The 16,636-nt window shown below is 48.1% G+C and overlaps 1 protein-coding gene and 1 long non-coding RNA gene across 2 annotated transcripts in view; both read left to right on the top strand.

Annotated features, from left to right (window-relative positions):
* LOC309534511 overlaps positions 1–16,636 on the top strand; it is a 300,714-nt gene that overhangs the window by 72,711 nt on the left and 211,367 nt on the right. The gene's annotated exons all lie outside the window — the stretch shown is intronic.
* Positions 12,870–16,636, top strand: part of RAMP3 (receptor activity modifying protein 3) — a 62,110-nt gene continuing 58,343 nt past the window's right edge. The window contains exon 1 of the mRNA XM_082226705.1: positions 12,870–13,408. Coding sequence (XP_082082831.1) covers positions 13,357–13,408 — 52 coding nt within the window. The 5' untranslated portion in view covers positions 12,870–13,356. The remainder of the gene's footprint in view (positions 13,409–16,636) is intronic.

The raw sequence follows: 16,636 nt of genomic DNA, 5'->3' as shown, positions 1-16,636 counted from the left end.
GAGTCAGCAAGAAGCAGGGCTGGAAAATGACGCTAATGTTGATGCTAACCTTTCTGCCTAGCAAGGCTTTTTTGGAGTCAGAACTCTATGGAACGCTGTTCTGGCATAAACTTGCCCGCTGCACCTCTGGTTCACAAGAAGACCCTCCCTGGAGTGCAAAGGGGACATCCTCTGGACTCCAGAGAGGGTGTTCTTGTGAGCCAGAGGTGCAGTGGAGCTTTGATGAGGCTCTTCAGCCTCCCTGCGCATCTGCTCTGCAAAACACCCTGTCCCTCCTGCTTGTGTGTGCAAGCCAGAGAGGCAGGGCTGCTCTGCACTGGCAGAGCTGATGCATGTGGACTCCTAGTACAAAGGTCTGTTTGTGATGAGTTCCTGCACCGTTTTTTTCCTATAAAAAAGCCCTGCTGTCTAGTATGTCTGTTTCATACTAGTAGGTAGGACTTTCTCCTTGAGGAAATAGGTGTTACCCTTAGAAAGATCAGGTCCAAAGGTCATGACATGTATGTGGAAAATGCCCAAAGATTCCTCTGCTGCTAAGAATGCACAAAATGAATTGGCTCCCATAATGAACTAAACAGATGCTATAATGTGTCACTCCACAAGGTGGAAGCATTTTTCTTTTTTCCTGCATTAGTAATAAATGTGCACTAAAAGAATGTCAGTTACCTTTCAGTTTAACACAGTTGGTCAAACTGCCAGAAAGGAACAAGCCCAGTGATAGTATTATAGATAAAGAATAGTAGCATCTTGAATGTTGTGTTCCATGTTGGACCAAAAAATAGTTGGGGGACTATGTCTCCCACTTGTTTTGGCTTCTGGGAGCTACATCTAATGGAGGGCTGCTTTTTCTGCAATACTTGTATGCACAAGATGGCTAGGAACCAGAGTAGGCTCCCTTTTCCTTCCCATCCCTTAGATGTTAATCCAAGTCATGTAAACAATTGCCCTCCAATATTAGCTTAAAGGTAAAGGTAAAGGTACCGCTGCCCGAACGGGCCAGTCTTGACAGACTCTGGGGTTTGTGCGCCCATCTCACATCTATTGGCCGGGGGCCAGCGCTGTCCGAAGACACTTCCGGGTCACGTGGCCAGCGTGACAACGCTGCTCTGGCGAGCCAGAGCCGCACACGGAACGCCGTTTACCTTCCCGCTGGTAAGCGGTACCTATTTATCTACTTGCCCCCGGGGGTGCTTTCGAACTGCTAGGTTGGCAGGCGCTGGGACCGAGCAGCGGGAGCGCACCCCGCCGCGGGGATTCGAACCGCCGACCTTTCGATCGGCAAGCCCTAGGCACTGAGGCTTTAGCCCACAGCGCCACCCGCGTCCCTTGTACTGTTTTTAATATTCAGTTGGAATCCGCCCAGAGTGGCTGGGAAAACCCAGCCAGATGGGCGGGGTATAAATAATAAATTATTATTGTTGTTGTTGCTGCTGCTGCTGCTGCTGTTCAAGCGAGCAGTGGGCTGCACAAATGTACCTAAAGATTTAGCTTAGGTTTAGGTAAATTTGTGCAGCCCACTGCTCGCTTGAACAGCAGCAGCAGCAGCAACAACAACAACAATAATAATTTATTATTTATACCCCGCCCATCTGGCTGGGTTTTCCCAGCCACTCTGGGCGGCTTCCAACTGAATATTAAAAACAGTACAGCATCAGACATTAAAAACTTCCCTAAAGAGGGCTGCCTTCAGTTGTCTTTTAAAAGTAAAATAGTTGTTTATTGCTTTAACATCTGGTGGGAGGGCGTTCCACAGGGCAGGCGCCACTACCGAGAAGGTCCTCTGCCTGGTTCCCTGTAACCTTACTTCTTGCAATGAGGGAACCGCCAGAAGGCCCTCGGCGCTGAACGATGGGGGTGGAGACGCTCCTTCAGGTATACTGGGCTGAGGCCGTTTAGGGCTTTAAAGGTCAGCACCAACACTTTGAATTGTGCTCGGAAACGTACTGGGAGCCAATGCAGATCTCTCAGAACCGGTGTTATGTGGTCCCGGCGGCCACTCCCAGTCACCAGTCTAGCTGCCACATTCTGGATTAGTTGTAGTTTCCAGGTCACCTTCAAAGGTAGCCCCACGTAGAGCGCATTGCAGTAGTCCAAGCGGGAGATAACTAGAGCATGCACCACTCTGGCAAGACAGTCCGCAGGCAGGTAGGGTCTTAGCCTGCGTACCAGGTGGAGCTGGTAGACAGCTGCCCTGGACATAGAATTAACCTGTGCCTCCATGGACAGCTGTGAGTCCAAAATGACCAGGCTGCGCACCTGGTCCTTCAGGGGCACAGTTACCCCATTCAGGACCAGGGAATCCCCCACACCCGCCTGCCCCCTGTCCCCCAAAAACAGTACTTCTGTCTTGTCAGGATTCAACCTCAATCTGTTAGCCGCCATCCATCCTCCAACAGCCTCCAGGCACTCACACAGGACCTTCACCGCCTTCACTGGTTCTGATTTAAAGGAGAGGTAGAGCTGGGTGTCATCTGCATACTGATGAACACCCAGCCCAAACCTCCTGATGATCTCTCCCAGCGGCGTCATGTAGATGTTGAAAAGCATGGGGAAGAGGACAGAACCCTGAGGCACCCCACAAGCGATAGCCCAGGGGTCTGAACACTCATCCCCCACCACCACTTTCTGGACACGGCCCAGGAGAAAGGAGCGGAACCACCGTATAACAGTGCCCCCAGCTCCCAGCCCCTCTAGACGGTCCAGAAGGATGTTATGGTTGATGGTGTCAAAGGCCGCTGAGAGATCCAGCAGAACTAGGAAACAGCTCTCACCTTTGTCCCTAGCCCGCCAGAGATCATCAACCAGCGCGACGAAGGCAGTTTCAGTCCCATGGTGAGGCCTGAATCCCGACTGGAAGGGATCCAAATGGCCCGCATCCTCCAGGCGTGCTTGGAGTTGTTTGGCAACCACCCGCTCAATCACCTTGCCCAAGAATGGTAAATTTGAGACTGGGCGATAGTTGGCCAAATTGGCTGGGTCTAAAGATTTTTTTTAAGAAGCGGTTTAATGACCGCCTCTTTCAGCGGGTCTGGGAAGGCTCCCTCACAGAGGGAAGCATTCACCACCCCATGAAGCCCATCGCCCAGTCCTTCCCGGCTAGCTTTTATAAGCCAGGATGGGCAAGGATCAAGGAGACAGGTGGTTGGTTTCACTTGTCCAAGCAGCCTGTCCACATCCTCGGAGGTAACAGATTGGAACTGATCCCATGTAACAGGACCAGACAGAACTCTAGCACTCTCCCACCCTGGCCCTGTTCCCACGGTGGAGTCTACCTCCTTCTGAATCTGAGCGACTTTATCTGCAAAAAACTTTGCAAAAGCATTGCAGGAGATCTTGGGGTCCCTACCAGGCCCCGGTGGTGCAGGTGGTTCCGATAGATTGCGAACCACCTGAAAAAGTCTCCTGCTGCTGTTTTCTGCAGATGCAATGGAGGCGGTGAAGAAGGCCCTCTTCGCCGTCGCCATTGCCACTTGGTAGGCTCGACGTTGAGCTCTAGCCCGTGTCCGGTCTGATTCAGAATGAGTTTTCCGCCACCGGCGCTCTAGCCGTCTCAACGATTGTTTCATCACCCTCAGCTCCGGGGGAAACCACGGGGCTGTCCGGGCTCCATGCAATCGGAGAGGGCTCTTCGGAGCCAGACAGTCAATAGCCCTGGTTAACTCCGCATTCCAGTGGGCCACCAGGGAATCAGCTGAAAGGCCATTAACTTGGGATAAAACATCCCCTACCACTCTCTGGAAGCCAATTGGATCCATTAAGTGGCGGGGGCGGACCATCCGAATCGGTCCCACCTCCCTGCAGAGGGGAAGGGTTGCAGAGAAGTCCAGTTGCACCAGGAAGTGATCTGACCATGGCACTTCTTTTGTTTCACTTTTAGTTAATGTCAGATCACCAACATCTGTAGAGGTAAACACCAAGTGTAAGGCATGTCCGCGGCTATGAGTTGGGCCAAAATTATTCAGGGACAGCCCCATGGAGGCCATGCTTTCCACGAAGTCCCGAGCGGCCCCTTGTAAGGTCGTGTCGGCATGGATGTTAAAATCCCCGAGGACAACCAAGCTAGGTGTCTCCAGGAGCATATCCACCACGACCTGAAGCAGCTCGGGCAGGGAATCCTTGGTGCAGTGGGGAGGTCGGTACACCAGTAAGAATCCTGTACTGCCCCTATTGCCCAACTTCCAGAACATGCACTCAGAGAACTGGGTCTTCCCAATAGGACGCCTGGTGCAGACTAATGACTGGCATATATTATTTTATCATATATATTAAATATATATATAACAAATCTAAGAAACAAAAGATAAAGTAAATGTGTTCCTAAAGTATCTAACGAAGGCCAATTGCATCATGATCTATTACCAAATGAAATGAACTAGGCACCAAGCACAGGGGGAGGGGAGAAGCTTAGCAGGGCTTAGGTATTGTCATAAGTTTGGGGAGGGGCAGACTCCCTATAACCTCTAGATTCAGTAGAGGGTTAGAATTGGATCAAACTCATAAATTCAGGGGTTAAGCAAAGTTTGGTTAAAAGTATGCCAAGTGCAGTTGCATTAAAGTTTAGGATCACAAGCCCAGGCAGCTCACCTAGTTTGGGGGCTGGGAAATAAGCCATTGACAGACAAAGGTGTTGATTGTTGGTCACTAACACATCAAATGTGTTATTGGGTGTCCACACAACAGGAGTTGCCAAGGTTACCGTGGGGGGTTAAGGTGTAGAAGTCCAGTTTCCACAAGTAGGAAGACAGTCCCACTTTGCTGTAGTGGAGTGTATGGAAACGCTGCCTGGGGCAGGGGCACAGGGAGGGGGGAATAGTGGGAGCCTGCTGTCGCTCCTTTCATAAAGCGCACCCAGGGCGCACCTGGGAGCAGAACTGCAGCCAGGCACGAGGAAGGGGCACAGCCTCCCTGCAGAGGCGGCCTCTGCCCCTGGGTTGGGAGCCTGCTGTAGGAGTGTTTGGTTGTGGCCCCTCAAAAATTGCACGCAGGGCCACGCCCCCCTCCTACTACAGCACCACTTTGGAAAGAGTATTGTTCATTTATAATGAGCTTGAAATTGTAGAATATAAGAAAACAACTTTCAGGGCGAGGGTGGGAAGGTGATTTCTTATAGTATAAGAAATGTATTCCACACCTCTATAGGACAATGTGTGAAAGTGTTGGAAAGGGAGGGCCACAGCTAGTGGAAGAGGAGAATCTCGTGCTACCAGTGTGAACCAGTATGTTACTAGGTCTGCTGAAATCCAGTGGATGGACACAGTCATAGGAGCCAACTCCTAGGGGCTGAGCCCCACCCCCCAAGTTGATGGTCACTGCCATTCAAATAGTATGTGTGTTGTGTTGTGTCATGTGATTGATTATGCAGGCCAGGGCTTACCTAGACCCCCCAATATTTTATTCAAGTTAGCACTCCTGGATGCAGTCCTGGGTCACACACATCAGGCTTAGCAGGATCAGGGTCTCGTTCTGGGAAGGTAAACAGTGTTTCTGTGTGCACTGACTTTCGTTACGGTGTTCCGTTGCACCACAAGCAATATAGTCGTGCTGGCTGCATGACCTGGAAAAGCTGTCTGAGGACAAATGCCTGCTCCCTTGGCCTGAAAGCGAGATGAGCACCGCACCCCATAGTCAAATTCAATGGAACTTAATCATCCAGAGGTCCTTTACCTTTATCTCTGGTAAGTACAGTTTGGAACTGGGATACCAAAATGTTGTTTCACTTCATATGTATTCAATTGATAACTGTACTTTACAGAGAAGGAGTCGGGTCTTTAGTGTGGCACAGTCTCTGATTGCTTGCAAAAAGCCATGGAGAGGAGGGGACTTAGGTTGCTGTGAGGAGGCCAGGACTTTCAGTCTTGGCAACTGATCCATGGGGCAAAAGCTACCAGGAATGACCTCATTGTGGGAGTTTACTATAGATCCCCAAGCCAAACGGAGGACATAGATGATGCCTTCCTGGAACAGATGGCCAAGCATGCAAAAAGAAGGGAGATAGTAGTAATGGGGGACTTCAATTACCCGGATATTTGTTGGATGTCAAACTCAGCCAAGAGCATAAGGTCAAACAGATTCCTCACTGGCCTTGCAGACAACTTCATTGTCCAGAAAGTGGGAGAAGCAACAAGAGGAACAGCCATTTTAGATCTGGTCCTAACCAATGTTGATGACCTGGTTAGTGGGGTAGAAGTGGAAGGATCATTAGGCGCGAGTGATCATGCTCTTCTGAAGTTTACTATACAGCGGAAAGGAGGAGCCAAGCATACTAGGACTCAATTTCTTGACTTTAAGAAAGCCGACTTCATAAAACTTAGGGAAGTGCTGGGTGAGATCCCATGGACAGTAATACTAAAAGGAAACGGAGTTCATGATGGCTGGGAGTTTGTTAAGAGGGAGATAGAAAAGGACCACGTCAGGCAATACCAATGAGATGGAAACATGGAAGGTGCCTAAAGAAGCCAGGGTGGCTATCTAAAGAACTTTTAACTGAGTTAAGATTAAAAAAGGATGTGTACAAAACATGGAAAAGGGGGGAAACCACCAAAGAGGAATTCAAACAAATAGCCAGCACGTGTAGACACAAAGTCAGAAAAGCTAAAGCACAGAATGAACTCAGGCTTGCTAGAGAGGTTAAAAACTTCCTGACAGTAAGAGCTGTTCGACAGTGGAATTTGCTGCCAAGGAGTGTGGTGGAGTCTCCTTCTTTGGAGGTCTTTAAGCAGAGGCTTGACAACCATATGTTAGGAGTGCTCTGATGGTGTTTCCTGCTTGGCAGGGGGTTGGACTCGATGGCCCTTGTGGTCTCTTCCAACTCTATGATTCTATGAATGAGGTGCTGTAATCATTAGACCTGGCACCCTGCCAAGTCAGTGCAGATTGTGTTCTTGCTCACAAAGAGTTAACGCCAGCTTGCACAGTGTGATTTATTACCAGCTCACTCCTGACAGTAATACAAAGTGTATTTAAAAAATATCAAAAAATCCAGTCAATACTCTGGCCTCCCCTTCCCTTAAACATTATAGTTTCAACCAACTGTAAAGGTAACCCATAGACTTTAGGACTTCTTATGGGCCATTAGGAATCTTTCAAATACTTGTACCAATGCATATTTCCAAACACGCATCAGTGTGTAAGAAATAATTGGAAGGAACACGCAGGACTGGATTGACAAAGACACTGACCTGGCTATTGCCAGCCTCTGTGTGAGAGATTTTCTGGCAGCTCTGCCTGCCCACAAGGCCCCAGAGTGCCAACTGCTGCGGCTTTTGACGAAACCTTTATGTCTTGTGAGCAGTGCAGGGGAAGCGCCACCAAATGCATGAAAGAGTATAGCCATTACCTATGGCAAAAGCCTGGAGAAGCCTAAGGCAGCGTTGGAGCATTGATGACAGGCAACTGTCTTCGTGATGGTGATGTGATCCTCTTGCTGCTTATTTTCAGGAGAAGGGAAAACTGCAAATTGTGCTTTTCAGAGCTCAGATACACATCTTGGCCTGGGTGGGGGGCAGGGATGGATTGTCTTGAAAATAATTTTTATTCTGGAAGAGGGGAGGCGGGCTTAGCGTGGCTTTGCTATCGTGGAAGGGGGCGGCTGCTGGAGACGGAGGGAGGCGCGGGGAGGAGCCATGTGGGAAGAAGGAGGGATCAGGATCAGCTGCGCGGCTCCCTTTGATGTGGGGGGGGCAGGCACTATTGGGAGGCGAAGTTGAGGCGCACGGGCTATATAGGGGCTGCAGCGTGAGATAGACAATGATGCTTTCCCCCCCCTCCCTCCCGTTGCCGTGGAAAGAAAATGCCCTCTTCCTCCTAGTTCTTTCCCCACCTTTCCAGGTCCAGTCTAGCTGTGTTTACTCGAAAGTAAGCCACTGTCCCCCTCCCCACGGAACTCTTCATCTGGTAAAGGGGGGATTGGACATTTCGGGGTGTGTAGACTTCCCGCCTGCGCCATGGGCCCTGGGAGGGGGCTGATGTGGGGGTAATGATTTATTATTATTTTTCTCATCATAATAATTTATTATTTATACCCCGCCCATCTGGCTGGGCATACCCAGCCAAATGTATGTTTAAGTTGAAGAATGACAATGGGAGAGTGGGGTAGATCACTGCCAGTGTTTGATACTCGATAGTAGATTGCAGGCTGCTGGCAGTTGGACATGCCTGCTTTAAAGCTTCTCTTGGAAGAGATTTTGACAGAGCTACAGATTCTGGTGAAAAAGCGTACCGTGTTTTTCGCTCTATAGGACGCACTTAGTCCCCTCCAAAAATGAAGGGGAAATGTGTGTGTGCATCCTATGGAGCGAATGCAGGCTTTCGCTGAAGCCTGGAGAGCAAGAGTGGTCAGTGTGCACCATCCCCTCTCGCTCTCCAGGCTTGAGGAAGCTATCCACAAGACTTGGGAGCTTGGTGGGAGTGCCCGCGGGTTCCCCAGGCTTGCGGATAGCAGGCTGCATCCCGAAGCCTGGGGCGCTCTTCGGGCAGATATCTGCAAGCCTGGGGAGCCCGGCGGGAGTTCCCACCGGGCTCCGCAGGCTTGCGGATAGCAGCCTCCAAACCCGACCTGGTTTGGAGGCTGGCGGTGGGGAAAGCAGCGCTTCTCTCCACCGCCAGCCCCACAAGCTGGGGGGACAGTGGGGAGGCGGAGCGCCACCTTCCCGCTGTTCCCCAACCTGGTCTTTGGGGCTGGCGGTGGGGGAAAGCAGCGCTCCCCCCACCAGCCCCAAAGAGCAGGTGGAAAGGAACCCAAAGCCTCCAGATCCCAGTGGGAACTCCTGCTGGGCTCCGGAGGCTTCAGGTGAACACACCTTGAACGCACAGAATGCACCTAGAGGGGGAGAACAAGAAAAAAAAATTTTTTCCTGTTCTCCCCCTCCTATGGTCTGGTGCGTCCTATGGTCCGGTGCGTCCAATAGAGCGAAAAATACAGTAACTAGGTGTCAAAATATTGGGCAAGAGCCGCATGGTTGCATCACATCTAAATAATTCTGTCTTAAATATTAGTTATTAACGGGTTTGTTACGGAAAACTCTAGGTGTGAGGCTGCTCAGTCACCCAGCTCGTCGGGCAGAGCCCGCGGGTCCCTGCGGAAGAAAGGAAGGATTCCAGCCACCAACTGGAGCAAATAGCTGTAGACCAGAGTTTATTGCACAATAGGTTCAAAGAGCAAATTTGAACCCCGAGGATGGGGTGACAAAGACTTTTAAAACTTTCCCACCATATCCCAGAATACAGTTCGTACAGCATCATTGCTACATCATTGCTACATCACTGACATGTCACAAAAAGGGGAGGGGTTAACCTTGGCAAACATGTCCAGACAAGTCCTTGGTGCAAGATTAGCATAAGCAGACATGGCAGGGCAAGACTCAGGTATAAGATTAGCATAGACAAATATGTCTTAAGTACCCACCACCCAAAAGTACAATAGAAGTTCCTTTGCATGTCTGGAGCCTGAGGCGAGTCAGATGATGAGATTTGGCTTCCTTTGGCTAAAAATGAGCCCAGCAATTGTCACCTCTGGGAACTTCCTGGAGTCCTTTTTCAAGGGGAAAATAGCTTTGGAAAGAAGGAAACTGGGAAAGGAGATGATTTTATATTATTTTTAAAGCTAGGTAACTTCCCTGAGCTGTCAAGTTGAAAGGATACATTCTGGCATAATATTTGTAATATTTAACTTTAAAGATGTGCCCCCCCCCCGGTAATTTCCGTAACAGGTTCCAAGTTGAATAAAATATTGGGGGACAGGTAATCCCTGCCCTGCATAATCAATCACAAAACATGGTGCGCACACACTACTTGAATGGCAATGCCCATCAACGGGGGGGGGGGGGGCTCAAATATTTTATGTGGGGTCCAAAGGGGCCTTGGCCCCTAGGAGTTGGCTCCTATGGTTATTAAGCTTTCTTCCATTGATTTTTGGGACTGAAGAAACAGTCCCTGTTCACATGTACACTGGGATTTTTTATATTTCATTTTAATTAGACAAAAGAGGGGAAGGAGCAAACACATTTTAATCCTTTAGCACTGGAAAGGATGATGCACCAAGGTTAAGAAGAAGGATGTCCTGAACCCTGGTGTACCCCGAGGCAAGTCCTGATAGTGCACACGGTCCCAAGTGCAACACCAGAGAGTAGTCAGACAGTCCAGGCCCAATACAACAAGCAAGGTCTGAAGTCAAACTGTAAGGTCAGGATCGCACCTCTGCAGAAGGTCCAGGGTTGGAACACCTGTGGTCAGTCCCAAAGTCATCGTCCAGTGGAGTTCCCCAAAGCAGCCAAGTCATGGTCCATCAATGGAGAAAGCTGCGTAGACCCAGAGTCTCTGGCTTGCTTCTCATTTATCCTTCCAATCTGGATGGACGTGTCTGGGTTTGCTCCAGCTGAGCAGTTATGCCTCCCCACTTGCAAAGGTATGTGATCCTCACCTGCCCTTAGCCTTACCCAACTAAATGACCACAACCTCCTCCCAGACCCAAAAATCCCCAGGATCTCCACCTGGTCACTCGTGAGCTGAGCTGCATTCTCTTGCCTGCCTCAGTTGTTCCCCCAACCTGAAAGTCCGCTGTCTCTGTGGAGACAGGGGCACCTCTGGTTCTAATATGTCACTGCTCCTCCTAGACCCACTGAACGTCAGCTGTCCCTTCGATGTCATCTGATGTCCCATGAGTACCCCCTAATTCCCTAACCTCCCCTTCCCCATCTTCAGCTTGTCCTGAAGTGTATACCCGTTATGGTTACAACAGTTGCCAGGATCCTCCTATTCTGCCAGAGGAGAAGTATATCTCTCAGTAGAGCCACAGGGTTGGTGGCTATTTAAAATTAATAGGCAATTTGGTGTGGATGGTGGACAACTGATGTCACATCCAGCACCCTGTTCATTTTCTGGAGGCTCAGAATGGGAGCTGTATCACCCACTTTCCTAATATAATCCTTTCATAGCAATGGCTAAAGTCCCTTTCTGCAGTGCCCCAATAGGGATGCTCTCCCTCACTACCAGCCCATTGCCTGTTTCCTCTGCCAGGGAAGCCAGGTCAAAAACAACCACCGTAAACTCTGCACTCACCATCAGAGTATAAACCACCATGAACTTTCAGTCAGGGATGACCCTGCCAGTGAGGGCTTCCTTCTCAAGGAAATTTCCTCTCCAGCACTTCTACCTCTTACTTGGGATCTACAGTAGACTGCCCAGAAGCAAATCATTGTCCTTTGTTCTTCTTTCAGGAGTAATGCAATAGTGTCATATATTTAAAAAGTCTCCTAGGGCCAGCCCCCTTGGCAGCTGCTCCTTGCCACAGGCCCCTCAGAGAAGCTGGCCCAAATCCCATGAGGCTTTGCCAAAGTTTCACAAGATGTCACCAACCCTTTGGCAAAGTCCCACACGTCTCAGCAACAATCATGACACATGACTGGGTGAGACTTTGGGCAGGAGCAGGTAAGGTATCTCTCCACAGGTTCAGCCTCAGTCTTAGGCAGGCCCTGCATGCTCTGATGCTCCCAACTGCTAGCTGCTGGCAGCCGTGGCTGGGTAGCTGCTGCCATTACTTTCTCTTTTGTTTGAAGTGTGGCAGCTGCTCCATTTAAAATAAAATAAAATAAAGGGAAAGTGGCATAACAGTGGTTCTCTGCAGCTGCAGCAGGGGGCTGGCCTGGCCACGGGGTGTTCAGCCAAGTGCAGCTGCTTGCATTGCAGCTCACAGCTGGTGGGGACATGGGGCTCAGGCTGGTGGTAGGCTGGTGCTCATTCAGCCACCTTTGAGACAAGTGTGGTTAGTAGTGTGGCCAGTCAGGGAGTCCAGTTATTAAAATCACGGTTGCGATCCCTTGCCTTTGTTCTCTCCAAATGTCCACTGCAAGGCAGATTCAATTAATGAGGACTCTGGCTGACCAACCTACTTTGTGGTTAATGTTGGGAAGTTTCCTGATGTGGGGCAATGGACATGAGTGTACGTTAGAGCACTGCCACCTATGTGCAGCCTGTATATTTGTAAATGAGCTCAAACACTGCAAAACACCACACGCCTCCAGCAATTTATTTGCAGACAAAACTAAACCTGAGTAAGCACTGCCCCCTCTGAAGTTCTCATAGCACAACAATGGTGGGAAATGTAACAGTCTTAAAAGGAGCATCAATGAAAACATATACAAACCTCACCCAAACTGCAAACATGTACATTTTAAAAAAATAGATCAACAACAGCCCTTGTAGTGGAAAACCACAGGGAGAGAACAGGGAAATTTGAAGGGCAGTTTTCTGGCAAGATCTCAGCTATTCAAAGAAATAAAAAAATTATATTGGGGTAGTGCAAGCCCCTTGCAGAAATCAAAGTCTCTGTATCATGTTCACTGCAGCTCTTAAATCCACAGGAAATTGCTTTCCTTGGCACCTCTGACCCCTGCCCAAATATTAGTCACTGGACTGAAACTATTTTTTAAAAGGACAGTCCTTTACTCAATATGTGTTGTTCATCAATGTGCTGACAAGCCCTTTTTAAAACAACAACAACAACCCCTCTACAGTATTTTAAACGCTCCTTGAAGTTGATTCTTTAATGCCCCTAACAGGTTTGTTGCAAACAGGTGTTAGCACACCAACTCATCCCACAGTGATAAATCACGATGTTGTCAGAAGACCTCCACCCTCGTCCTCTGGCAAGCTACATTGAAATAAGTTCATCTCACGCCTGAGATGACAAAGTTGTCGGAGAGCTATCTTGTGACGACTGCAACTGCCCTGTACTTTGCCCAAGAGAGAGAGAAAGAGAACGAGAGAGAGAGAGCACACCCCTTCACAGGGAAGAGCCACCCAGCTCTCTTCTTCCTCCTGCTGTCCTTTTCTGGCTGCATAGATAGATAGATAGATAGATAGAGAGAGAGAGAGAGAGAGAGAGATCTCCGCATCCCGTGAGCGGACATCTCTCCTGGTTGTGCCTGGGAGGTCCGCTTCCAGCTGCATTTTCCTCCCCCCCCCCCCCCAGGATCCTAGAATAGCTGCGACATCCTCATCCTTCTCCCGCTAAAGCAGCCTGGGGGCTGGGGGAGGAGAAAGCAGCGAGGAAAAGCCATTGCGAGCAGACGGTGGGCAGTGGCTCCTGCTGCTGCTGCTGCTGCTGCCATCTCGGTGATGGGAGGAGCAGAAGGGTGGGATTTTGTGCAAGGAAGATCCCCCTTTCCTCGCCCAGCTGCCGCCAACACCAAGTTGCTGCTCGGGACTTGATGTTGTGGAAGGAAGAACAGACTCCCTGTGAGAAAAGGGGCTTGGTAAAAGGAATTGAGGGCTGCTCCAGAACCGCCTCTTTTCATCCCCAATGTGTGCTGCTTCTCCCCAAAATTGTGGGCTGCGCTTATTGCTCTTGAAAGATTCAGGATGGAGAGCCATGCTTTATGGCTGGTGCAACATCTTCTCTTTGCGCTGTGGGGTAAGTACATGCTGCTGCTATTCATTTCAGCCATCCTGTCAATGAAAGGAATGCTGGTTCTCTTTTGTAGCCGAGTTCATGGTTAATATCCCTCCCCTTCTCCCCGGAATTGCACGGCTTCTCTAGGAGTCCTGCTAACAAAGAAAAACAAAGAGTTTGCTAAAGTCTTCTTGTGGGTACTTTAAAATTCCTCTCTGGGAATGTTCTGATCTTGTTTGAAGAAACAAGGCAATTCCATGGGCATAGGAGCCAACTCCTAGGGATCAAGATCTCTTTGCTTCCCCCATAAAATATTTCAGGGGGCCAGCCCCCCCACCGTTGTTGGGCATTGCCATTCAAAGGGTGTGACTTGTGATCAGTTATGTGGGGCGAGGCTTACCTGCACCCCCTGTTTTATTTAAGCAGGCACCTCAGCACGGAGGTGAATAGGAAATGGTTTTCTTACATGCTAGAAGAACAATAATAAAGTATTTCGAGAAATACAATGCACCCCCACTCTTCTCCAGCTTTTTTCTCGAATTGCTTCTGTGGGCAATGTTTCTAGCAGCCTGCATTCTCCAAGAGTGGGATGTTTGTAGGCGGACTCACTGCAAAAGCAGAAAGCTGGTATTGGGAGAGGACTCAGGTCTCTAGAACTTTTGCATGCCCCTCCAGGGCTATGGTAGATCAAAGGACCTTAACTTTAATTGCGTTCCAGTGGAAATTTGGTGCAGTCAATCATATCAACATTTTCACACAGAATTAACATTCAGGGAGGGTCGCTGAATCATTGAAGCTGCAACCATGTTGTATATATAAAGAAAAAGTGAAGGCCCACCCCCAGTCAAAACTCACATGCTCCAAAGAAAGTCCTTTCTCCAAATCAAATCATTATCACTCCGTGGCTGATTTATTTAGCAGTTTATCTCCTTGGTCCAGAACATGCCTGTAGATTAACTCCAAATCAGTCAAAATCTTAAACTACAGAAGAACTTCTGCTCGTAATGGCTGAGTCGGAAGGTTACTGATAGGCAAAGCGCTTGAACTCAGCATCTCCTGCCTCCTGGATTACGTTTGGAACTGAGAGCCAGGTATCAGGTGAACTGCGAGTGTAGCTCCCCCCCCCAACCCTGGGGGAGGCTTGCAAGCACAATTACCCTCAATCATCCTTGTTTATACTCAGTGAAGCGATCCCCGCAAATGCGGGTGTGCCTCCACTATGGCAGTTAGCACCGCAAGTCACACACTGCAGACATCTTAAGCCTCCCCCCCAGAGGGCGTTACAATGTTTATCTCATTTAATCTGGTGCCAGACTTGGGAATTGGTAAAGGGTGTGTGTGTGTGTGTGTGTGTGTGTGCAGGGCTGCCTATTTAGGGCCATTTTAAACATTGCAGAAGGACAAACTTAGGTTGGCCCGGGTGTGAACCCTAAGCAGGATGGCGGCACTTATTGCCGCTCCATGACATTTGTTTCTGTAATATTTGCACATTACATTTAGCTGTGTGATTTAATGTCTTGCTTTATTTTTATTTTTTAAAAAGATATTTATTGAAATTTTCAAAATATTACAAAATTAAAAAAGAAAAAAGAAAAATACAAAATAAAAATAGTTAAAAACAATTCGCTCTTTCAATGACTTATCTTTCATTTGCTTATTTCCCGGACCTCCTCACGCCTCCCTTTTCTGTATTCCTGTTCAGATAGTTAGTTCAGCAAATCCCTCCCCTCTTTGTTTATCCTGGTCTTCAATCTTAAAATATTGTAACATTGGATTTTTACCTATTAATCGTCCATTTTCTCGTATTCCCTTATAACATTACAGCTATAGACCACTTAGTTTCTATCCAACATCATTCTAACATTCATTAATTTTACAATATTTCTGTAAATAGTCTTTAAACTTTTTCCAATCTCTCCCTGGTCTCGGATTCTGCCAGTCATTTCTGCCAGTTCCATATAGTCCATCACCTTCATCTGCCATTCTTCCAGAGTGGGTAGATCTTGTGTCTTCCTTTAATGTCTTGCTTTAAATGCCCCCCCCCCCCAACTGTAATGTGGAATGGCTCCTTTGGGTGGAAGCTGAGTACAAGTTCTGGTTGTTTTATCATCTGGGTTAGCTGAAACATACAGTGGTACCTTGGGTTAAGAACTTAATTTGTTCTGGAGGTCTGTTCTTAACCTGAAACTGCTATTAACCTGAAGCACCACTTTAGCTGATGGAGCCTCCTGCTGCCACTGCACCACCGCTGCACAATTTCTGTTCTCATCCTGAAGCAAAGTTCTTAACTCAAGGTAATATTTCTGGGTTAGCGGAGTCTGTAACCTGAAGCGTATGTAACCCGAGGTACCACTGTAATTATTCTTATGAATTCTAGCTACCTTTAAATTAGAAACTTGTCCAATTGCCTTCATAATTATTTCTGCATCTATTTTCGTAGGCAAGCTGGTCACTGGTGGCTGTTTTTGACTTGGCTTTTTTCATAGTAAATAAGTCCTAATGAAAGCCAGAAGAAGTGCTTTATTTGTCTTCATGGCGGGTCATCTCTCTAAGGGCAGGGATTTGCTTACAACTCTTTCCCCTTCCTCCCCCCCCCCCCGCTTCCTTTGAAAGCAAACATCTGCTCCACAAGTGAGATAAGTATCTCTGGGGAACCGAGACTGTTCAATCCTGTTTCTTTTTTAAAAAATAAAATCTTCTCTTCTTCTCTCTCCTCTATTATCAATTAGTGAGAGATCTTTGTTCCACCTAAACGCTTCCCATGCTCTTTTGCACAACTGATGACTAGAGATGCAGACCTAAATAAAATTAAAAATTAAAAACCAAATTTTCATTATAAATGGTGCAAACACATTTGTGCTGGTTTGGACATATATACAATAATGCTAATATTTCCTTGCCATTTCTTTTTAAAACACACACACAAAAATCATACGCAAATGTGTCCATCCATTGGGGGGGGATCCAATGTTGACTAGGAATAGTTTAAAAAGAATAATTGCAAAGCAGTTGTGCTTGGCCAATTTCTTCCTCACCCTGGGCCATTTAATACACTAAAAATAAATACAAATCTTAGTCACAAACCTACAAAATGCAACATGAATGAGACAAATGTGTCTGAAGAATGTGCATCATGCAGGTATACTCACCAGAGACACACGATTAGGTGCAGCTCACAGGAAAGTGAACACACAGGAAATCCAAGTTTGTTCCTATGTATTGTGTAGAGTGACCCCCCCACCCCCCAAA

This window comes from Podarcis vaucheri (assembly GCF_965113315.1).
Source record: "Podarcis vaucheri genome assembly, chromosome: 6".
Classification (NCBI taxonomy): domain Eukaryota; kingdom Metazoa; phylum Chordata; class Lepidosauria; order Squamata; family Lacertidae; genus Podarcis; species Podarcis vaucheri.
Note: the sequence above shows the minus strand (reverse complement) of the source record. Positions and strands in the feature narration are given on the sequence as shown.